The sequence below is a fragment of the Topomyia yanbarensis genome, chromosome 2 (genome assembly GCF_030247195.1).
Source record: "Topomyia yanbarensis strain Yona2022 chromosome 2, ASM3024719v1, whole genome shotgun sequence".
In the NCBI taxonomy this organism is placed as follows: domain Eukaryota; kingdom Metazoa; phylum Arthropoda; class Insecta; order Diptera; family Culicidae; genus Topomyia; species Topomyia yanbarensis.
Genome location: NC_080671.1, coordinates 116,891,239 through 116,916,173, shown reverse-complemented (window position 1 = coordinate 116,916,173; position 24,935 = coordinate 116,891,239). Strand labels below are relative to the sequence as shown.

General features: G+C 38.3%; 1 protein-coding gene across 4 annotated transcripts in view; it reads left to right on the top strand.

Annotated features, from left to right (window-relative positions):
• The window catches only part of LOC131679293 (MLX-interacting protein), a 178,574-nt gene extending 153,639 nt beyond the window's left edge, over nucleotides 1-24,935 (top strand). For 2 of the 4 annotated variants that reach the window (XM_058959996.1, XM_058959997.1), the window contains 10 exons: nucleotides 18,408-18,537; nucleotides 18,607-18,780; nucleotides 18,836-19,325; nucleotides 19,380-20,401; nucleotides 20,476-21,080; nucleotides 21,152-21,279; nucleotides 23,460-23,583; nucleotides 23,643-23,772; nucleotides 23,832-24,021; nucleotides 24,412-24,935. In XM_058959996.1, coding sequence (XP_058815979.1) covers nucleotides 18,408-18,537; nucleotides 18,607-18,780; nucleotides 18,836-19,325; nucleotides 19,380-20,401; nucleotides 20,476-21,080; nucleotides 21,152-21,279; nucleotides 23,460-23,583; nucleotides 23,643-23,772; nucleotides 23,832-24,021; nucleotides 24,412-24,472 — 3,054 coding nt within the window. In that variant the 3' untranslated portion in view covers nucleotides 24,473-24,935. Of the gene's footprint in view, nucleotides 1-18,407; nucleotides 18,538-18,606; nucleotides 18,781-18,835; nucleotides 19,326-19,379; nucleotides 20,402-20,475; nucleotides 21,081-21,151; nucleotides 21,280-23,459; nucleotides 23,584-23,642; nucleotides 23,773-23,831; nucleotides 24,273-24,338 lie in introns of all 4 variants that reach the window. The other 2 variants (XR_009303825.1, XR_009303824.1) reach the window with 2 other exon arrangements.

The window sequence follows — 24,935 nt, the reverse complement described above, 5'->3', positions numbered from 1 at the left end:
AAGCGCTATAAAATCCATTTTTTATCCGTTCGTAGCCCATTTTATGAATGGTACAAGACCTAGCAAGATAGTAATCGGAATTTTATGTTAAACTAACCTGGTGAGCATTAGAATTCACGATTAGTGGTTAGATTTCCGTGTAGGCAGCTCACCTGGGTTCGATTCCGAACCCCGCACGTAGAATCAGAAATTTTTCCAAAATAAAAAGAGAGAATTCACAATTCCAGAAATACCACGAAAGTGACATAGGATCTCTGTTCGTGAAGTGGCAGAAAAGTTGTAAATTTTGAATTATAATGTCGAAATTGTCGAAAGAATAGTTATTAGCACGGCAAACAAGAACAAGCGAGATGATACAATAAATACATACAACAACTTGCTAGAGACGATACTTAGCTATCATTACGGTATATCTTTCACTAGCTGATACCAAAGAAAAGGTTAGAAAACGACTGCGCAAAAGTATCTAAACACATTACGAACAACAATGTAGTACTAAACAATGTGAAGAGTATCAATAAAAATGTCGAGAACAGGCAGGTAATATAGATTTCCGCGAAAAAACTTTTTTTTATTGTAAAGGTTTTAGTCTCTTTTCGGGTTAGAGAAATCTCTTTTTGAGAAAATCTCTAACCCTATGTGCGGGGTTGGGAATAGAACCCAGGTGAGCTGCGTACAAGGCAATCGATTTGCCAACTACGCTATGCCGGCCTTCTTTCCATAAGCTTGTTAACCTTTACAGTACCAAGTTAAAATTTTTCTGAAAATTTTGTTTAAATTTTGCTCTCATTTCGTCAATTTTTGACCGAATTGGATGGAACCGGCTTTAAAAGATCTGGAATTTAGTTCAGTTTCTATATACCGAGTAGCGTTCTAATCCGTGGACCGGTTCCGGAGTTAATCCGAATTCCCTTGGGGTATATCCGGCATCCCAGTGGGGTGACGGACGAGTTTTGAAGAAACATTCCATAAATTTAAGTAATTGTGTTTTGAAATGTGCTACATATGACTATTTTCCATTGATCCTTCACAATAGACATGAATTGGACCAATCTTGGCCACCGGAGAACTGTTCCGGGAGAACCTAAGAAAATGTATATATTTTTCTATCATTCCAGCGATTTGGGTTCATAGCTTTATACGAAATGCGAAGTTCTTCCAATCATACGGTTCTACAGCTCCCTCAAGGCCATTCCGGCACCGATTCCGTACGGATGTACATTTGGCGCCATTTTGAAAACCAAGATGGCGGCTTCCGGTTGCCACAAAACAGTGAAAACCACAATCAATATGGGTGTTATTTGAAAGAGAACGGTCAGCAAAAGCCGGAAATTGATAATTGACGCCATTTTGAAAAGCAAAATGGCGATTTCCGGTTACCACAAAACAGTGAAAAGCATCATCAATATGGGTGTCATTCGAAAGGGAGTGGTCAATAGAAGACAGATATTGATTTTTGACGCCATTTTCAAAACCAAGATGGCGGTTTCCGGTTACCACAACAGCAAAAAGTATTGTCAATATGAGTGTCATTCGAAAGGGGGGGGGGGTATCAATAGAAGACAGAAATTGATTTTTTCGCCATTTTCTAAGCAAAGATAGCGACTTCCGGTTTCCACAAAGCAGTGAAAACCACCGTCAATAATGGTGTCATTGTAAAGCGGGTGGTCAGCAAAAGACGAAAATTTGTTGTCCCTAGCGACGATGGCGAATTATCGCCGGATCTATTCGCTCCCCGCGAGAGATCCCAGAAGTCGCCGCAGTGTACTTCCCAGGGAGCACCTTTGGCTACCCTGCTTCGCTCTCCTTGACGTTTAGATGTGAAGGAGAGCTAGGCTCATTCGGCTGATCCCTCACAGCGAGAGCGGAAAGGCGTCTTCTGGGTCCTTTATACTTAGCCTGGGAAGCGAGGTGCTCCTTGGCGCTTAGCTTCCTTTTCCGGCGACCCGACACCAAAACACTTGAGTACCCAAACCACGGGTCGGCACTTTTCGAACGGGATTGTCACCGTCGCAAACTGTCCCGAAAAAAACAAAAAAAACTCGGGGCGTCTGTTCGATGCCGTGGTCCGTCACTATCTAAAAACCTCGATGGCCGCCTTCTCCACGACACGAAAAAACAAACACCAACACCAAAAAAAACCGTACCGCCGCATAGCTATGTGTAGCATATCCAGCACACTTATTGCAGGAAGAGGAGAGCGGTTGCCTGTCCAAGCCCTATGTTTCTTGTATACAAACATAAAACAAAAATTAGTACACCTATCTGATTACACAAAACCGTTCGACGATTGTAAGGACGTGACCCCTATCGGCCTACCCCTGAGTCGATTCCTAGTCCCACCAGGAGTACTTGCTCTAAATTTGAAGCAAATCGGACAAGTCTAGCTACCGGACCAACGTACCTGAAGTTTGTATGGGATTTTTCGACAATTTATATGGAGAAAACCCACTAGCTCGCATTTTCACCGCTAGGTGGCACAGTATGCATCGAATTATCACTGTAAGTGAAAATAAGAAATATAATTTAATTGTGTACAATTTTGTCGAAAACTGCTAGTCAATTCGGCTTTGTTAAAAGAAGTTATTAAACTTTTAGCGAAGTGGTGTCTGAGTCAGTTTTGCATGGGGCCTAGCAGTGCATCAGAATATATTGGCTCAAATGGCACGTTTCCCGTACATAGTCGGGGATTTGTGCCTTAGTGTATCGGTACTAGGTTCTAACAAACTAAACATTTTTGTGGAATAATGAATAGTATGTTCGGAAGAATTGAAATACATAATACGAGTTATGTCTTGGTTAGAAAATTTTAGTGCCACCTGTGACCGCATAGATGGCGCCAACACTAACTTTTCAACGGAGAGAGATAGAAATTAGGTGTCTTCTACAAATATTTACTATAGAATCCATTCGAAAAATGGTTTTTGAAGAAAATTGTTCAAGGAGCTTAACTTTTCGCGGCAGTGATGCCAACTATGCGATTTTTTCAGTTAAATATTAAAAGTTATTTTTCTCTTATTACAAATATTTTAATTTTGAAGATTCTAATGCCATCATGTTCTGTAGATATTTTTACATAAAAAACACTTATAATCTCAATATAATTTGAGCGCATCCTGAGATGCACTGTTTTGAAGAGAAGAACTCGAATTCTCTCATATAAAAATCCATTTTTATTGGCCAAAATTGAGAAAATCTTCAAACACTCATAAAAATTGACCCAGATCTGCTAAAAAGAAACCAAAAACGTAGTTTTTCATAATTTCTCGTCTACTTCACGATAAATTATGTGTGAACTCAGAATACTCAAGTTGGTTTTTTATTGTTGTAAGCCTGCGATTTTATATGGGAAATAGCGTTTTTTTTTTTGCTTCAAAATATCGCTGATTTGCTATTTTGCTGAAAAAATCGGATAGTTGGCAGCACTGCCGCCTATAACTAATATTTTTTCTAAACTCCTTGAACAATTTTCTTCAAAACCCATCTTACGGTTTGGTTCTAGAGTAAATAGAACCGGAAATATGTTCAAAAGGAAATCAAGGTTTTTGACGATTTGCCAAAACGGGGGGGAGGTGCTCCCATGGCCCAAGGGGTGATTGAATAGACACAAAAATTTGGGTTTTTATATATTGGCCCTAGATGAACAATTCCTCCAAATTTGATTCAAATCCGTGAAGGTCGATTACACGTGCCTTGATTACTGCGCGTGGAATGACCCTTACTAGAATACATGGGAATTGAGAGGGACCATCAAGCCATCTGATTGAAACGATTTGGACAGGAAGAGTGGAGTAGCCAGATTCTTGTTGCTAACATTTCGCAGGATTTTCTCCCCACCTATTGAGGCTACTTTTTATAACAATGGCTTGCATTGTAATTGGCTTATATGGCCTTGTTATTGGAAGCAAAAGCTTCCGTAGTACATGTAAGCGTAGTCACTTTCCGACCACGCAATTCCTTTTGGGCCCTTCGTACAGTAGCATGCTGAGTATGGTCAGAGAGTAATGCTTGAACACGTCATGCTTGTCGTGTAAAGATTGCTCAGTGCTATGGAGAGTGTTCCTGTTACAAAGGTGGTAGTACCACCGCCACCACTACATCTACTGACCACCCCCTTTCAAATGACACCCATACTTCGTATGGTTTTCACTGTTGTTTGTAGTAACCGGAAGCCACCATATTGGTTTTCGAAAATGGCGTCAAAAATCACTTTATGACTACCCCTTTCTGATACCTATACTTATGATAGTTTTCGCTGTTTTGCAGTAACAGGAAACCGCAAACTTGGTTTTCAAAACTGCATAAATAATCAATTTCGTACTTCTTCTCACCAATCCCTTTCAAATGACACCTATAATGATGGTAGTTTTCACTGTTTTTTGGAAACCGGCAGCCGCCGTCTTGGTTTTCAAAATGGCGTCAATCATAAATTTCTGTCTCGTGCTGACACACCCCTTTCAATTGACACCATATTGATGACGGTTTTCACTTTTTCTTTGGAACAGGAACCCGCCATTATGGTTTTCGAATTGGCGTCAAAAACCAATTACTGGCTTTTGCTGATCGCTGGCGCTTTACAATGACTCTATTATTGGTGGTGGTTTGCACTGCACTGTGATAACCGGAAACCGCCATCTTGGTTTTGAAAATGGCGTCAAAAATCAATTTCTGTCTTCGATTAACCACTCCCTTTCGAATCACTCCCATATTGATCATGCTTTTCACTGTTTTGTGGTAATCGGAAATCGCCATTTTGCTTTTCAAAATGGCGTCAATTATCAATTTCCGGCTTTTGCTGACCGTTCTCTTTCAAATAACACCCATATTTATTGTGGTTTTCATTGTTTTGTGGTAACCGGAAGCCGCCATCTTGGTTTTCAAAATGGCGCCAAATGTCCATCCGTACGGAATCGGTGCCGGAATGGCCTTGAGGGAGCTGTAGAACCGTATGATTGGAAGAACTTCGCATTTCGTATAAAGCTATGAACCCAAATCGCTGGAATGATAGAAAAATATATACATTTTCTTAGGTTCTCCCGGAACAGTTCTCCGGTGGCCAAGATTGGTCCAATTCATGTCTATTGTGAAGGATCAATGGAAAATAGTCATATGTAGCACATTTCAAAACACAATTACTTAAATTTATGGAATGTTTCTTCAAAACTCGTCCGTCACCCCACTTGGATGCCGGATATACCCCAAGGGAATTCGGATTCACTCCGGAACCGGTCCACGGATTAGAACGCTACTCGGTATATAGAAACTGAACTAAATTCCAGATCTTTTAAAGCCGGTTCCATCCAATTCGGTCAAAAATTGACGAAATGAGAGCAAAATTTAAACAAAATTTTCAGAAAAATTTTAACTTGGTACTGTAAAGGTTAAAACCCTTTAACAAAAGCACTGTTTTGAGCGACTTAGTGGAAACCGTTTAGAGAAACATTTATTGTGCAATCCATCTTTTGAATATAACAATAAACATATATTTTTTCAAACTCGATGTTGGCTACTACTTTCTGTGACACGCACGGGGATTAGGATAATAAGTAACAAAAAAGCAGCAACATTACGAACCTGATCGGATACTCTTCCTACAATCAAGATTGTAATCACCAGCCTAACCAGCTGGGCTATCAGCCACACCACGTTTGAAGTCGCGTAAAGTACTCCCACCATTCCGATGAAAAAATGTTGCACTACCAAGCTTTCGTGTAGATAAAATCCTTGCAAAGTAGTTTCAGTGATAACGGTTATCGTCATAACGACGACATAAATTCCGCAAAAATTGCTGAACTCCTTCAGTATATATCGTACTTGATCTTGACACATAAATATGTTTGTTGTAACTTGATAGCAGTCATGATCGGATGAACATTTGACACAGTTTTTCAGCATCGCGAAAAGGAAGTTACTTTTCTGTCGTACTACTAATGCAACGGTTGTTGTTAGTATCATATAGAAACCATTTGCAATGCCAATAACAGAGTAGACTGGCATATATTGACACAGGAACCAATTGTTAGTATAGTAACTAAGCCAGAGCGCGAATCCAACATGAATACATCCATAATAGACAAACAGGATTCGCACCATTCGTTTACATGAGTCATTTATCCTTTTCACGTTAGGTCAGTAAAATAACTGTAGCTGCATCTTTTCGTCCAACAGAAGTATTTCGTTTAACAGTTTCGAAAGTTTGTGCGAGTTCGTTACATTAGCCATTACTGTGATAAAATTGTGCAACGGATACAAACTCGCATCGAAAATGTAAAATATTAACACTGTGTTACTACGGGCTCCTAAAAGTGACATCCCATCAATAAAGGATTGTCTAATCATCCAAGCGGAAAATGCCAGAAGCAGAGTCATGTTGAGTAAGGCGTAACATATGTCACAGGTTCTTCGTGAGGAATTGAACAGTCCGCTTGTAGAATCAAACTTAGCCGAAGTTAAAGCAAAGTAGTTAGTTTTCCTAGTAATAAACGTGAACAGATGACGCAGGTCCATTGCACGGTGCTTGGAAACTTCAATTGCAGAAATCTGTTTGAAGACTTGTATAACATTACCGAATAGCATTGATCCACTTATAATAATTGATCTCGATTGTGATCTGAAAACGATGTGAATGCAGTGAATCCTGTCATGTTCTGATGTTTCGATAACACTAATACAAATACAAAAATGCATCAATCGAATTGGATCGACGGGGTGATCGATATTATGGCGTTTTGGTTTTTTTCATGGTGCTACGCCAGTTTAGTGCAGAAAAGAGATAAAGTTTGAATGAGTGTAGTACCGACTACACCGGTGTAGTGCACTGTCAAAAACGAAAATGCCATTAGTTGCTCTACAAACCTGGTGCATCAGAGTTCCGAAAACCAAAACAACGGCTATCAATCCCATCAGCTGTACAGTGCACCAAAGCCAGTTTTGTATCAACAATAATGCACTTCCCACAATATAGTGTCCTTTTACAAACACACTTTCGTACAAATCAAATCCTTCTGTTGTTGCTTCAGTAACCACGGTAATCACAAGCACAATAAAACACAACCCAAAAACGTTCAAATATTCTGAAACAATCCTGCACACGTGATTGTAACAGATGAAACCATTGATTAGAGTGTTACAGGTTCTTTCATCTGATAGTGTACTGGGTTCACTGTTCACATAAAACCTGAAATGTTGTTCCAGAAATTGAAACATACACTTCAAAACTAGAGCTACGGTCATTGCGAACAGAAGATATAGGGCATTTGTTGTTATAATTATAGTATAGATGGCGTTGTACAAAAACGGCATCAGGGTTTTAGCATCGATCGAAATACAAAGTGCCAGCATATTAGAAATACCATAGTAATAGATACTTGAAATCCAAAATATGCACTTACTGGTTGCGTATATTTTTTCTATGTTTGGTCTGTAATGCAAGTGCCGTTGCATATGTTTATTGATTCTTAGTAATGAGTTCAGTAACTTTAAAGACACTTTCGAATTCATCAAGTTTGATAACACGATGATTATGTTTAGCAAGGGATATGTTATCGAATCAATCACATAAACTGCATCCACAGTACTGCTTCGATCGCTCGGATTCGCCAACCCATCGTCAGGGCCATGAAAAGCCATTCTTCCAAGGAATGTTATCAACAGTATGACGTACGTTATTGCACCAATAAAGTAGCTTGTGCTTCTAGACACACAGAACAGTTCAATTTTATGATCGTACGTTACGGAAGTAAATGCGAAGAAACGTGTTTTGGTAGTTATGAAGGAAAACACATGATGCAGCTCCATCATAGATGCTCAACTATGACTTTGCCAATATCATACCTGGTCTTGGTGAATAGCTTAGTTATTCCAATGGGATAATGACAGTAATTAATATCGAAGTGGCATGATATCAGTCATCGTTATCCCTGTAACACGTCTGTTAATGTGAAAGATATATCGATCCAGTTATACAAGTTTAAAAACAGATTTTTCTCTCTTCCATACCTTACCACTAATTCGTAATGGGGTTTAACCCAATGATTACCAAAAACAAAACGCAATATTTTGTATGAAAGCGTTTAGTGTATTTTATTTTGATTTTCAACTTTGTTCATGAGTTTTTGAGTATAGCTGGAGAAAAATTCCAATAAAGTGAAATTAAGCACCTTTTCTTTGTTTGCTTTCTTTTTCGATTATTACTAACTCAAAAAAGATACTGATTATCCCAAAAAGTTTTGAGCAGCTTATCGTATAAAGAGCTTATTGGTAAATGTAAAAGAAACCGGATTAGTAATTGGAAAGAAAGTAAGCAACGCGAATCTCTTATTTTTACATACGTCCTAACAAACATTTTTCTCCATTATCTCGACTTGTGATTGACCGACCTCGTCCTTCCAGTACACCGTTTGAAGGTTTTTCAGTTTTCTTAATCTTTTAATAGACTCTTTCAATAGTTCAGAAAATCAAGGCCAAAAATTCTCGTATTATGAGGAAAACATAAAAATATTTAAATACTGCATTTGAAAAAAAATTAAGAAGAAGGTCTTCCGTGTTCGCGCGATCATGAATCGGTCACGTTCGGAAATTATTTCCCTCCTAGCAACTTAGGTCCATACATCAGTTAGACCAATCAAAAAATAAATCCACTAGACAACACGTTCCATGGCGACATGACCGGGAACTCTAGTGATACAGAAGATCTTACTTTCTTCTTGCATCGAAACCGTACACCGAAAATTATGATTCATGGTTTCATGGTTCGAGCGTGATCTTCCAAGAGCACACGCGAATATGCGAAAGGCACACGGTTATAAAATCGAATTTACACACGCTAAGTTACATACAGATTAGCACACACAATATACAAACACACACGCTATTAAACACGTTAACGTACAAATGCTCGAGCCCTTCGCGATGATACATGTGATCGCAAAATCTCTGCGCCCGCACATATCTGAACCGTACAATGAATATCACATTCAGAATCACGGCCCGCTGCAATTAGCCTTAACAGTTATGTGCCCAACAAAAAAAACACCTTTAACAGGCCAACGAGGGTACCCGGGTACCCACAAATTGAAATGCTCATAACTATGGCTTCCTTTAACCGATTTGGACACTTTTACATATTTTGGATTCAGGAACTCGTCCACTTTTTGATTATGTACAATAGAACCGGAATAATGGATCTGGTTTTTGGTAATCCGGATTTTCCGGAGTAATGTTCCAGTACTTGGATATGATTTGTAAATTTTAATAATGTACTAGCAATATGAGTATCAAAACTCTTCAAATTGTCTCGGAAGTCTATTTTTTATTGTTAGGGTCCCTATGGCAATTTGAAAAATGGAATTGGAATGGAATGGCCACTCACGGCCCCACGGGAACCTGCTCCGGAATATCCGTTCCGGAGTCAAATCACCAAATGGTTCCAAAACCACGAGATACAGCCTACTGATGCAATTCCAAGAATTTTGATGCCCATATTGCTAGTATTCCATTGAAGTTCGCAAATAGTACTCCTGCACAGGAACCTGCTTCCGGAAACCCGGATTCCCGGGAACCGAATGAAGTAACCCGATTCATTTTTACCAAGTCCAAAAGTAGATGAGTTCCTGAATCCAAAACGGCCAAAAGTATCGAAATCGGTTGGATATTACCTTAGTTATGAGCATTTTAGTTTTGTGGGTACCCGGGTACCCACGTCGGCCTGTTACGTAGTAAAAAATTTCAGGAGCCCCTCCTCACTCCCACCCTTACTATATCAACAATATTATTAACCCAAAAGCTTGACTTAGTGAAGTTCTAAGTTGTCACAAAGTTTCAATTTCCAGCTATGGATAAAACATAGGAATTTCATTAATTGAAACTTAAAAAGGTACCCGGGTACCGCGTCGGACACACAACGGTTAAGCAGTGTTTTAGTGGATGACTTTACCTGTCTCGTCTGCAATTGTAGTGTGTGATAATGACAGGGAGCCCTTCCAAGAACCTAGCTCAACAGCTCCAGTAGGACAACTCGCGAAAAAAAAATTTAAGCATTTCAGTTCCACAAATTGTTACCATCATAGAAATACAAGATTTTATTGAACCGAATAATTTGATATAGAGAACTATTCTTGAGTTTTTCTCATTTTTTGTTTCACCTACACACCAAAAAATAATGAAATTTAAACGACATGTAAATCAATATAAATGTAAACATACAAAGATTGAATCAAAAATTTGATTGGAAATTACGTTAAAATCAATGCACTCAATTGGAGCATCAAAAAGCATACAATTTTACATTTTCGTTCATGTAATATTACATGTCATTTATTTTACAGCAATGTTGTTTTAATAATATCTTAAAGTGCATTGGTATCCCGTTTAATGAAACTATAATCTTCAATCAACGTGTAAAATCATAATTAAATTGGTTGAAGAAAGCACGACAAGTTGTGTGTATTTGTGGTGGAACTTAATTTTACATTTATATTCATGCTCCAAGTATGTGCATGAAAATAAACTTAAAATTACAAAATATTTCTTTCTGTGTTGTATTCCTCCCTATTGGTTGACGGTATTCCAAACATCATCAAGAATATGGCGTGCATCAGTGCTAAAGAACCTCTATCAGACATTTTTGCCTTTCTCAATAGAAAGGTATTGCAAGTGCTCTGAAAACCGACTCTTTAACGGAGTCTCGGAAGGCCGAGTTACATATACCATTCGATTCAGTTCGTCGAGTTCGGCAAATGTCTGTGTGTATGTATGTGTGTGTATGCGCGTATGTGTGTGTATGTGACCAAAAATGTCACTCATTTTTCTCAAAGATGGCTGAGCCGCTTTTGACAAATTTAGTCTCAAATGAAAGGTACAACCAACGACGTACAACGTTCCCATAGGCTGCGATTGAATTTCTAATGGATCCGACTTCCGGTTCGGGAATTACAGGGTGATGAGCACGATCACGCTGAAAATATCGTTTTTATAAATTCTGCAATGAATGTATAAAGGTGAAAATTTTTCCAAAATGTGACCACAACTGCTTCGATTTGTAGTATTAGGTCACTAACAGCCATTCAAAGTCTCTTTGGCCACATTGGTCACCATCATCGGTTCCGGAAGCCCCGGCGGAAGTATCTAAATTCAGAATAACAGTCACATCGATTTCTTGGAGATGGGTAGACCGATTCAACCAACCAACTTAGTCTCAAATGAAAGATGTGTACGCCCCCCTTAAATGGCTATTAAATTGCATCCCGATCCGACTTCCGGTTCCGGAGTTACGGCTTATGGCGTGCGATCACATAGCAAATTGCGATTCAAACCGATACTCCGATGAAAGCAAAAAAGGTAAAATTTTTGCTAAAATATCTCTCAAACAACTTAAATTTGCAGTTCTAGGTCACCGACGGCCAACCAAACTTTCGTTGACTACATTGACTACCATAGACGGTTCCGGAAGTGCCCGGGAAATGCGGCCATTTTATAAAATTAACGAACTCACATCAGTTTCCCGGAAATGGTTGGGCCGATTTCCACAAACTTAGTCCCAAATGATAGCTATAATATCCCCACAGATGTCTATAAAATTTCGTACGGATGGCTTGTATGGTTCCGGAAATATAGACTAAACCGTCCGGTTACATATGGAATTCCCATATAAGCCGGAATCCAAATTTTTTTCAAAGGAAAGAAATTCAGAAATCGAATTCGTATTTTTCATGCCAAACATCTTTAAAATGCATGAAACGTCGAGATTTGATGCTATCTCGAATTTTTTTTTAGAAAAATCGACTTTTTAGGATTTTCGCACCTTTTTGCCTTTCTCGTATAGAAAGGTTATGCAATCACTCTGAACATCGTCAACTTAATCCCGGTCCGGAGGGCCGTCTGTCATATACCATTCGAGTTCATCGAATTCGGCAAATGCCTGTGCGTGTGTGCGTATGTGTGTGTGCGTGTGTATGTATGTATGTGACCCAAAATATGCATATCGCTTACTCGGAGATGGCTGAACCGAGTTCATCAAACTTAGTCTCAAATGAAAGGTACAACGTTACCATAGGCTGCTATTGAATTTCATTAAATTTCGAGTTCCGGTTCCGGAGTTACGGGTTTAAGAATGCGGACACACAGCAAATTCACATGTTTGCCTTTCTCCTATAGAAAGGTTATGCAATCACTCTGAACATCGTCAACTTAATCCCGGCCAATTTTTTTTTAACAGGGTCGTAGTTACTCCCCACATCACTTACCACCCTTCCTTAAACCGCCCTTCCCTCATCAAGTACCCCTCTACGTGGATAAAATTTTCTAATTCCTCTAGAATAAATTTTCCTGGTGGGTCTGAAAAACCAGTGAAAAATTTGGTTTGAAATGATTTTGAGTTGAAAAACTAATTTAAAATTTCTCAACAAGTTGAAATTTTTTGGCGGGGTCCAAACTCCCGAACCCTCCTCCTGGATCTGCCGCTGGTTTAAAGTGTTTCAGCGTCTCTATCTAATAGACATTCCCACCATTATATTAAACATAACCATAAGATGCGGGAAAAAAGGGAAAAGCTTGAATTTTTATAAAGGTATGTAGCCATATTTTATGAAATACTTGTTATACGTTTAGCGTAGTACAATGTCCAATTTGCAAAATCCACTTGAGAAAATAAAAAAAAATATTAATAATTGTCGAAGCTATAGAAATTTCCGCAAAACGCGTTTTTTTTCAAAGAGTTTAGCCGTGACTACGATTCCAGTCCAACAGCTCAACAGAAACCATCAAACTAAAAAAATCATTAGTATATGTACCTGTGGTGTCCTTGAACGATCGATTAAAGAAAAAAAAATCCTTGAAAGTGCCCAACTTGAATTTTTGACGGTAGGTAGAGAACATAATTACATATCTTGGAATAAAATTTCATCCAAATCAAAGAAGAGGTTTTTTTTATAAATCAACTTTTACAAATCGATTTTTTTCAGTGTTGGAGTCGATGAAGAATTTTTTCAATATTTTTATTCAAAAATTTGACTAATTTTGTAAAAATCATTCCTACAACATTTTTTCGCAGGGTTTGTCATTTTTAGACTATAGCCATTTGAAAAAAATGGTAAAAAAAATTTGACCCTTTTCAAAAGACAGTCTAGATTATTTTTGGAAAAACAAAGTATGCAAAGTGGCTTTGTGACAAAGTTCTCATGTACAGAAGGTTTCATTAAAATCTGAGAGACCCACTCAACTTCACACTCCACGTCCTTACAAGCGTTTTTATTTCATAATAGTCCTATCATCCACTTGCGGAAAACGCTCGGAACCGAAACAGTATTCATAGATGACGGAGATATCAAAGAGCGAAAAAAATTTGGGCTGTGTATTATACAATTCTGCATATATTTAGTAGTGTTATTTAAAAAGAAAACGCAAAGAAGATATTAGAAACGATCTCACCGGTATCCAAAATGTAAAAATTCGTCCCTGCTTAAAAGTAATTTTCCCTGCCGCAATTTTATCAGTCTTCACAAATTAGCACTTTTTGAGTACATGTAACTTACATTCTAATTTTGGAAAAAGGCTCACGGAAGCGAAAAAAGTTCGTCTCCATTATGTATGGTGGTCTACGATCCCAACTCTTCTTGGTGCTACACCGGTGTAGTGCAAAAAAGTGATAGACTGATTACACCCAAGTCATGAGATAGTCAAAAACACAGCAAAGCGATTGTAGAGTAGACTACCCAGAAAAATAATGACTTTTTGAAAACTCAATCGGCCCACCCCTGAGTCGATTCCTAGTCCCACCAGGAGTATTTTCTCCAAATTTGAAGCAAATCGGACAAGTCTAGCTACCGGACCAACGTGCCTGAAGTTTGTATGGGATTTTTTGACAATTTACGTGGAGAAAACCCACTAGCTCGCATTTTCGCCGCTAGGTGGCACTATATGCATCGTATTATCACTGTAAGAGAAAACAAGAAAGATAATTTAATTTTCTACAACTTTGTCGAAAACTGCTCGTCAATCCGGCTTTGTTGAAAGAAGTTAATAAACTTTTAACGAAGTGATGTCTGAGTCAGTTTTGCATGGGGCGTAGCAGTGCATGGTTGTCTATTAGTACTCGATTTCCACGAACTATACATTTTTGTAAAATAATGGTTAGATTTAGCTGAATAGTAATTAGTAAGTAAGTTGGGCTTAACGTTTCGATTTTATTTCTTTGGGGTAGAAGCATCCGTGCCAAAAATAAATATTACTGTTAGTCGTTTGTTTTCGATAGATTGAAATTTGGTAAGTTAAAAAGGCATTCGTATAAAATTTAAAACAAAATATCTTTCTTTTCTTGTAATCGTTTGCTTAAGCATTTAAAAGTAAGTTGCAAGTTAGGGTCAATTCATGAACTACGTAGTACTTTTAGGGGGGGTGCTGACAAAATGTAGCATGTTGTGTCATATGGGGGAGTAAACTAGAATGTTAGGTAACATGTTTTCACTGAATAAAAAATATTTCTTCAAGGAACTTGGTACGTAATAGAAGATTCGGATATAGAAATATGTTACATTTTGTTACATGGGTGAGGATGAGCAAATTTGGGGCAATTTTTACGTTACGTAATTTATTAATGGTCCCTTGTTTCAGTTCTACAACTTTATCCACATATATAATCGCAATTCATGAGAGATAGATTGCCATCCATTTTATCAGGTGTTTAGTTGTTTTTATTTTATTTTTACCATTACCTTTCACATAAAACCTTTTAAATCGATTCTAATTTATTAAACTATATAAAACCTCATACAACCACCAGGAATCCAATTAATTTGAATAAATCAAGACCTTTCAATAATCTATGAACATCAAATTAATCGCATTCAATAGGCTGACAAAATCGAAGAAGAAACTGATTAACCCGGGGGTATGTCTAATCGAGAACAAACAAAACCGGGTCTTCACTGTATTTGCATTTCTTTTCTGTCGTCTTATGCAATCGAACCAAGTTCCTTCGATGAAATATCACAATCAGCATGCGCCTGATTTACGATTCTGAAAGGACGCCTCAATTTTTTTTAAAATTCCTTGCCGTTGCCTTATTGAGAACACCGATTTGCGTCTGGCGAAAAATCTGGTCTCAATATTTTCTAAATTAAATCTAAACAATGCCTGTTGTACCAATCTTGGTAATCTTTGCAGCCGAATATTCCTGGAACACTAATTTGCGTTCACCTCCGCTTAAATCGCGTTAAAAGTGATAAATGGAAGTATGATTTTGGGACCGTAGAACTGTCCGGATTGAAGAAAAAATATTTTACACTGTCCTTTGAACAATAAAACCTTGATGTAACACCCAATTTTTCTCATTCGAAATAGAATTGAGAAATCACCGAGCACTCAATAACAAATGACGCTGCGTTTCCCATTAGCCTCTGTAATTGCATAAATTTTCCGTTACTTGTAAAGTTTGGATCACATACCAAAATAATCTGATTCTTTTCCTGGACATCGCTAGATCCTGGGATGCTTTATTTGGTTGACGACAATGATTCTATCGAATCATCTCTCGTACTTCTCCCTCCCTCTTCTTCTTAATGTCCGGTCGATCTCTTTGCGATTTATTCCTTCGTTTCTGGTTCTAATGGCGTTTGACTTGGAAATGCAACTTCAAACTCATATTTCATTTCAAATCCATCGTTCTAGAAGACACTTGATGTACAAATGTGAAAAATTGGTTGTTCACATTTTACAAGTTCCACGTTCAAGTGCTTGCAATCAGACGGCAGTCATAACAACCAGGGAAATATCGACATTTAAAACCATCCCTGTACATACTACAAATATCAAATAGCCCAGGGATGCCAACGGTACCGATAAACTATATATTTTTCGGTATATTTACATTTGCACAAGCCGTACAGCCCGCTACAGTTCTTGCCAGAACGGTAGCCAAACCGAGTACATTTTCCCGTAGAGCAGTAGAATACTTTTTTGTTTTGCTGCTGTACTCCGACTGCTCGGTGAGAGTGTGGCGTAGTAAAGTTTGTTCTCTCGCTTTGTACATTTTTCTCTGCATAGTCAAAGGGAGAGGGCCGCACACGAAAGCGTTGAAGCCGGCCGTGGCGTAAATGAGCCGCATTCATTGTCGTCATTTTCGAATAAAAATATTAAAAAGATTGAAAATATTAAAAAATGTAAAATAAGGAAAGAGAAGCTGTACCGCTCGCGTCTGGTGGCTGTACTGGGGACAGTAGTTTTTTGTCATGTTACTGCTTTGCACACAGGCAGCCGTACAGCGCTGGGCGTCCTGCACTAGCGAATGACAGCAGCATCGAGAGAGAAATGAGAATGTCGGCAGAAAAATTACAGCCGCAGAAAAGGTAGGCATTTTGCATCCTTGAAATAGCCACAAAAAATTACCTATTCTCCTATCGCTTTCAAGGTAACAAAAGCATACATAAAATGGATTCTACCTACGGAGCTCAGAACAAATAGTTTTGAAAACATACAACAATTGTACTTACCTCATACGCGAAGCTCGTGGACTTTGTTATCACAGAAACCCAAAGAACAAGCTTCGGACTCAGAAAAACAACTGATATCGTAGATACCAAACAACTTTGTAGCAGCATATTCAAAGGCCAAACTTCAATTATGTTGAAGTACAGACCGCTTGTCGTTAAAAACAATATCTCCAACGACAGAATCAACATAAACACTCCAAAGCAGCGATTGAAAAGGTACAAACAGCGCATCACTTGACTATATATCCGCAACGTAGGTGCAAATGAATGTACAGTTCCCAAACGAACAGCAAAATTAAGCCGAAAATTCAGTGACTGTAGCAGTTTTTCCAATAACCATATGAGAAATAAAATATAAGCCAGATATAAATCGAAGCTGAGGGCATTGATTGTGTAAAGAAGTGCAATAAAACAGGATAAAAAACTGATTGAGTCGTTATTGATTAATAAAAGCACAAGACCCACAAACCCTATTAGATAAAACGACGCAATCATAAAAATTGTATGGCCAGATATACGATGTAACACGCGGCAGTCTGTCGGGATGGTGCATTGTAACAAATCAACTAGGATTGATAACTTTTTCAGCGAATGCTTCCACATTAGATTGTTTAAAACTAGTATCGTCAGACAAATTGAGCAGTGCAGACTGTCGATCAGCTCAACGAAATAAGATGTGGTAATTTTAAACCGGGAGGGCAAATACCAGTGATGCACGACAACCACAGTCAGCGATACCGCTCGAACTATCACGGCATAGTTTCGATAAAACTGGCTTTTCAGGTGGCCATCCAGAATTGTAAATCCCAGAATTCGTAAAATCGTCATCAACAATTTTTGAGACTCGCTGAAATTCATTGCTCGAACTAGAAAAGGTGACAAGCTAATTATTTGATTATTTCCTTTAGAGGAACGAGTACACAAATGTTGTTACTATTGAACTATTTACTTGCTAATGTCGGAGCTTAGGTGATTACACGCTGTAGCCATTTTTTACCTTTACCATTACTGTAGATGAATTGCCCTGGATAAGACTGTCATAATTGCATTATCAACTGTTTCAAGTATGTGGCTTACCAGTTTATCTGTGGAAACCAAACTAGCGGCACCAAAAGGTGCAGTCATCTTTTTATGATGTGAAGCCACCAACCGAAGATGCATAGTATAATTACTTGAGCTTTATCCAAATTGTATCTCCGTTTTTTTGGAGCTAGTGTCAATCCGGCGCTAGCTCAGTCCTGTAGTGTCGGATTCTGACAAGACAAAGTCGAAACGCAAATTCCATAACTACTACTACTATTCACCTATGTGTGCTCTTCACGCGCAAAGATTGTTTTAAACAATTTTCTCCTTAATGGAGAAAAAATAGTTTTTATTAAAATTGTTCTTCACTAAGAAGAAATATAGCAAAGGGTATAAAATATTTAAACTGTCCGTTTTCGCTTAATTGCAAATGTTTCACTCAAGGCCTCTCGCTATGCTGGATCGTTCTTGAAATTGAATACTTTGGGAAAAACAAATCATTGTTGCATTGGTCACTTATTTCACATTTTCAATAATTTTAGTTTCAGTGAAAAAGGCAGATTTGAAAAAAGTGGTCTGGAAAGAGACGGCTGGAATTGAAAAACGTAAGGGTAAGCACATTTCAGGAGATACAGCTCATTTCAGCTTATTGGCACTAACAAATCTTACCAATTTTATTGTTCATCCAATTTTCATAAATTCTCTCACACACCATTCTACATGTTTAACGAAACCAGATCATGTTTGATATGTTAGCTTTTCAGTGATATAAGAAAAGTTCAATTTCACTGATAATTAGTTAAAATCTGTTTTATTAGAATTGCACAGAAATATGTATTTCTTCCTTTCAACAATCATATGCGTGTCAACCAAACTAACGAAATTTCTTTCATATTTCAGGCTAGTGAGTTAGATTTTTTAGAATGGTCCCCAAGCAGTGAACCACTGTTTATGATAACCGATAATATGCCCACGGATACATTATTCTCAACACTATCACAGTACCCATTTCCAGACTCAAGGGAAATAGGTAACTACCATATTCAAATTACAACCAACATTCGAACTGTTTCGTCAAAATCAATTTGTTAATCCATAGCACGCGGAGCGGGTAGAGCCGACTTCATCCAGCCAAGCCTTGGGCCGTTGCAGCCTAATTTTGACGATTTAATGGACCTAGATTTAGATTTTCTCAACTTTTCACGGTTAGCCCCAGTACCGGAGGAAGGATCGGAAGATATCCTAAAGGCAATTGATTATAACTATCCCTTAGGTAAGTCCCAACAATTGAAGTACTTTACAACCTCAGTACAGCTTTGTTTCTATAGCTACCAGTCAAGCCACCAGCGGTAGCAGCATTCAAGAGATTACAGACGCACCTACAGCTACGGCTCATCAGGCCTCTGCACAACAAGCATCCTGCCGAACCGGTGGTAACACTAGTTCTGTGATTACGGGTCCTAGCACTCTAGTGAACCTAGGACAACCGCAGCAGCAGCAAACAATCTCAAATTCTTCTGCTACACCAACCACAATCCACTATTCGGCAAAAATTTTTACTCAAAACCTTAACATAAGTGGTGATTCTACATCGGCCTCAGCGTCAACCGTATCGCCGCAACAGCGTCAACAGTTGGGTAATGCAATAGGATCATACATTTCTTCTCAGCTCCAACAACCAATCGTAACAGCCAACGTGCCTTCAGCATCCAGTACCAGTGAACACACAGCATCCGCCATTCCAGGGGTAACTTCCAGTGAGGAGTCAAGCAAAGACCCAAAGGGGAAATATTCCCGTAATTTTTTGAAGCATCTGGGGTAAGATCGTTCTTTTTAGCATTGCATGTTTGTCTAAAATACTCTAATTTCTAGTCGTGAGCCCCACAATTACGACAAGTGTCCACCGACAACGCATCAAACTATGGCTTACAATCTTGTACAGCAACCACATTTGAGCCAAAACATTCTCAACAGCACGTACCCTTCCTCTTCCTATCAAATTCAACCAGGCGGAATCATTCAAATGTCTGGTACACCATCCAATCAGAACGTGCTTAACTACAACAATCTGCCAATGCACCCTACAGCATCTCCATCGAACCCGATGAATCTGTCCAATAACTCCGTTTCTGGGAGCAACTATTTACTGCAGAGTATGAACTCTAAATTACTAACGCATAGTCAATCGCTGCCGGTGCAAAACAACCAACAGAAGTCACAACCACGCTCAAATTCGATGCCAACAGCCCAAAACTACCCGCACGCCCTAGCATCACAGAGCTCCCCACCCGGAAACCTCCACCAACAACACCAGCAGGATGCATTCAAAGGGTCCTTGCATCCTACGCAAAGCTCCAGCTATAAATTCTACCACACTCACCAACAGCAGCCGTACAAAATTCCCTCTCAAAACGTTGGCAGTTATGGCAGTGGCGGTCGTAGCATGAGGCATTCCTCGCCTCCCCATGGACATCAGTCCCAGGTAGCCACATTGGCTCAACAGTCAACGATAGAGCAAACACAGCAGCAATTACAAGATCTCCAGCAGCAGCAGCAGCAACAGCTATCTCCACAGACGCAGTCTCAACAGTCGCAGCAGAAGCGACACCCGCCGCATCCAACCAAAGAAATGTTCCGCTCTAACAGTCTACCCATCAATGCTACCTTCCCGTTGCCACCTAAGGAGGAAAACTTTGCCGTGCCTCAGTATCAAGCCAAATCGACCCCAAAGCTCAAAACTCGAAGCAATTCGATGATCATGAAAGCACCTGGCAACAAAACAATGGTGACTATCAGTGGTGCGAATCTGCTACCGGCGCTACATGCGACCTCCAGCGAACCAATGCTGAACGTTGGCAGCAGTGCATTGCTGGCTCAGCTTTTGACCAACAACAGTAAGTTGGTTTTTTTGGTTTGGCATCTCCATTCTTGTATGGTTTAAACAAATCTTTTTTTTTCTTTTCAACAGATACTAGTACCTTACTAAACGTTAAGCAGACGAATTCGTCAGCAAGTGCCATAGGAAGTCTTTCGCCACAGCAGCAACAATCTCATCAACACATTGTCCAACACCAGCAGCAGCAACAACAGCAATCCCAGTCACATCAACCGATATATCAGCAACTATCACTGGGTAGTCCGATATCCCCGACATCCTCACAGTTGCAGCTGAATCAGTCCCAGCACAGTCCACAGCTGCACTCGCAGACACATTTGACCCCGGTTTTAAACTCGTCTGGAGCTCAATCCGTGCTCAGTTTTGCTTCCTCGTCTTCCACCACTGGCATTTCTCTGTCATCGCCGGATTCCGTGCTCGATCATGATGCACCGATGTCGCCCGTTTGCATTGGTGGCATAACGTGCGAAGGCACCGGAAGCTGTAGTAGTGGCGGTAATGGCGGAAGTGGGGGTGGCGTTGGTAACAAGTTTCATCAGCAACAATGTGCTCGCAATGACAGTCAGCGCCGTACGGGGCATATTCACGCAGAACAAAAGCGTCGCTATAACATCAAGAGTGGTTTCGATATGCTGCACTCGCTCATTCCCCAGCTGCAGCAGAATCCGAATGCCAAGGTTGGCGCTGGAAATATATGTCGTTGGCGAAATAACAATTTCATGTTTGCTTTTTTATAACCTAATCACAGTTGAGCAAAGCCGCTATGCTGCAGAAGGGGGCGGACTATATCAAACAACTGCGCTCGGAGCGATCTGCTACTAGCGAACAGATGGATGCACTGCGCAGGGAGATCGATGCACTCAACAATTCTCTGAGGTGAGTTAACCATTCCGGGGTAGGAATACTCTAGCTAAACATTTATGTCGACAGAAATGATTCAAAGATTTAAAGACTTAAAAGTTTTAAAGATTTCAAGATTTAAGGATTCAGAGATTGAAAGCTTCAAAGGTGCAAAGATTCAAAAATTAAAGATTCCAAAATTTAAAAATGTAAAAATTTGAAGTTTCAAAGATTTCCAAAGTTCCACAGATTCAACGTTTCACAGACTCGAAAGATTCAAAGGTTTTCAAAGATTCTAAAATTCGAAGATTCAAAAGTTTCATAGATTCAAAGTTTCACAGATTTAAAGATTAAATTTTTTGAATCTTTCAAAGATTCAAAATTTCAAAGATTCCAAGATTCAAAAATTTAAAAATTCAAAGTTTTACAGATTAAAAGATTTTTAAGATTCAAAGATTAAGAAATTCAAGAATTCAAAGATCCAAAGTTTCAATGATTGAATGATTCAAAAATTTAAAGTTCAAAGAATCGAAGATTCAAAAATTTAAAGATTCCATGATCCTAAAATTAACAAAATCGAGGATTCAAAGATTCAAAAGCTTCACAGATTTAAACTTGCACAGATTCAAAGATTCAAAAATTCAAAGATTCATAGATTCAAAAATTCAAAGATACAAAAATTTAAAAATTTAAAAAAAGATCGAAGATTCAAAAGATTTACATTCAAACATTTTCAAGGATTCAAAGATTTACAGATTCACAGATTCAAAAAGTCATAGATTCAAAGATTGAATGATTCAAGGATTCAAAGATACACAGATTCAAAGATTTGAAGATATAAAGATTAAAAATCAAAGATTCAAATATGCAAAAATTAAAAAAATCGAAGATTCAAAAGATTTACAAATTCACAGTTTCACAGATTCAAAGATTTTCAAAGAATCAAAGTTTCACAGATTCAAAGATTCGAAGATTCAAAGATTCAAAGATTCAAAGATTCAAAGATTCAAAGATTCAAAGATTCAAAGATTCAAAGATTCAAAGATTCAAAGATTCAAAGATTCAAAGATTCAAAGATTCAAAGATTCAAAGATTCAAAGATTCAAAGATTCAAAGATTCAAAGATTCAAAGATTCAAAGATTCAAAGATTCAAAGATTCAAAGATTCAAAGATTCAAAGATTCAAAGATTCAAAGATTCAAAGATTCAAAGATTCAAAGATTCAAAGATTCAAAGATTCAAAGATTCAAAGATTCAAAGATTCAAAGATTCAAAGATTCAAAGATTCAAAGATTCAAAGATTCAAAGATTCAAAGATTCAAAGATTCAAAGATTCAAAGATTCAAAGATTCAAAGATTCAAAGATTCAAAGATTCAAAGATTCAAAGATTCAAAGATTCAAAGATTCAAAGATTCAAAGATTCAAAGATTCAAAGATTCAAAGATTCAAAGATTCAAAGATTCAAAGATTCAAAGATTCAAAGATTCAAAGATTCAAAGATTCAAAGATTCAAAGATTCAAAGATTCAAAGATTCAAAGATTCAAAGATTCAAAGATTCAAAGATTCAAAGATTCAAAGATTCAAAGATTCAAAGATTCAAAGATTCAAAGATTCAAAGATTCAAAGATTCAAAGATTCAAAGATTCAAAGATTCAAAGATTCAAAGATTCAAAGATTCAAAGATTCAAAGATTCAAAGATTCAAAGATTCAAAGGTTCAAAGGTTCAAATATTCAAAGATTCAGAGATTCCAAGATTTCAAGATTCAAAAAGTTAAACATTTAAAGATTCGAAGATCCAAAGCTTCAAACATTAAAAAATTTAAATAAAAATCGACGATTCAAAAGATTTACAGATTCACAAGTTCAAATATTTTAAAAGATTAAAAGATTCAAAGCTCCAAAGATTGAAATATTTTACAATTCACGGATTCGAATATCCAAAGTTTGAATGATTCGAAAATTCTAAGATTCAGAGGTTCAAGGATTCAAATATTCAAAGATTCAGAGATTAAAAGGTTCGAAGATCCCAAGACCCAACGATTCGAAGAGCTACAACATCATAAAACTGATCGTCTTTACGTCGTAGACGATCATGTAAATCATTTTCAGGCAATTCTCCTTCTTAGCTACAATATATCCAAGATGATTGCATGTTTTTTCGTTTGTTCATTGCTTCTCAATCAAGTAAAGGAAAAAAATACTGCTCTTTTCAGTAACCTACAAACGGCACTACCAGCTAGTGGTGCCCCTGTGTCACGTCAGCGAACCGGTCGTGTCAAGGAACTATACCACCAGTACGTCCGACAGCGTACCCTGGACAACTGGAAGTTTTGGATCGTAAGCGTTTTCTTACACTTGCTTCAATTTTTACTACAGTTGTTTGCTTTGTTTTGCAGTTTGGTCTAATCTTTGAGCCACTGATGAATACCTTCAACCAAACCGTGTCGGTTGCCAGCTTGGACGAAATGTGCCGCACCTCGCAGCTATGGGTCGATCAACACTGCTCACTGGTCGAATTGAGGCCAGGTAGGTGCTCAAATATTAGAAATATTATTCTTATATATTGTTACCGTTCTGATTTGCAGCGGTTTCCAACAAACTACGACAGCTGTCGACCACGACAGACATACTGTCAGACCCACCCACTTCCCTGCAGGAAGAAGTACTGAAAGCGATTTCCACTTCACTGCCGTTGCCTGGTTCCAATGGCGGAAGCAATAGTAGCCGTTGTGGAAGTAATGGCAGCAGCCCTAACCGAAGCTCTGGTGGATTACAGTAAGTGCTGATATTTTCATTTGATGCAACAGAACAAGCGAGAATGTCTAATGTTCCAATTGTGGAACTAATATTAGGTGAATCCATATGAGATGTAATGGGTAGGCTAGATACTGTAGTGCCTTAGTAAAAGCACGACACTCCGTCAGAGCAGTTTGTGCTTCACCTCATTAGTGAAGAATGCGATAGCCACTACCTGAAAAATAGATACGACCGTATATGTCCACTGTAACGTCACTTTATTACAATTGGTAAGCAATCAATTAATAGTCTTGTGTTGCGCTGATTATTACCGGTTAGCCTTTTTCCCCCCTCAGCTAACTTTGACTTGATGTAATTATGAGGACAGATCCTGATGCTGTATTTCAAAAATATCTTCCTGTTTCATAGATCAGCACTGGGCTCAACAGCATGCTTCCCGTTTTTTCGACCATGCCTAAAGTATAATTAGGGGGTCACCGATCGAAACAACTACCGTTCCGCACTAAGGAATCGCTTGATCATGGGTCCCTGCGGCATAGCATTTTTACTTGATTGAATAAGCATGTTCTCAAAGCGCCGAAGTTGTTGCCGGTAAACTTTCCTAATAATCCTTGTTGTTTCATCACAATGATGGTTTTTATAGAAAAAACCATACATATAAGATATGACTATTACAACTATCCGTTTTATCATCACCTTTTAGTGTGTTTGTTGTACGTTTCGCTAGAGATGCGCTGTGTATGAGTGTGAGTTAAGGAAGCGAGAGCGAATTTAGTACCCATTAGATAAATTAGTACAACCACTACTAAGTGGACATTATGAGTTTAATAGTTGTTACTTCTTTGCTTAGTTTTAATGAATGGTATTACAGAATGCCATTTTAGGAATAAGACAAACAAAAAAGGAAAAAAATATATTTTTGAGAAATTAAA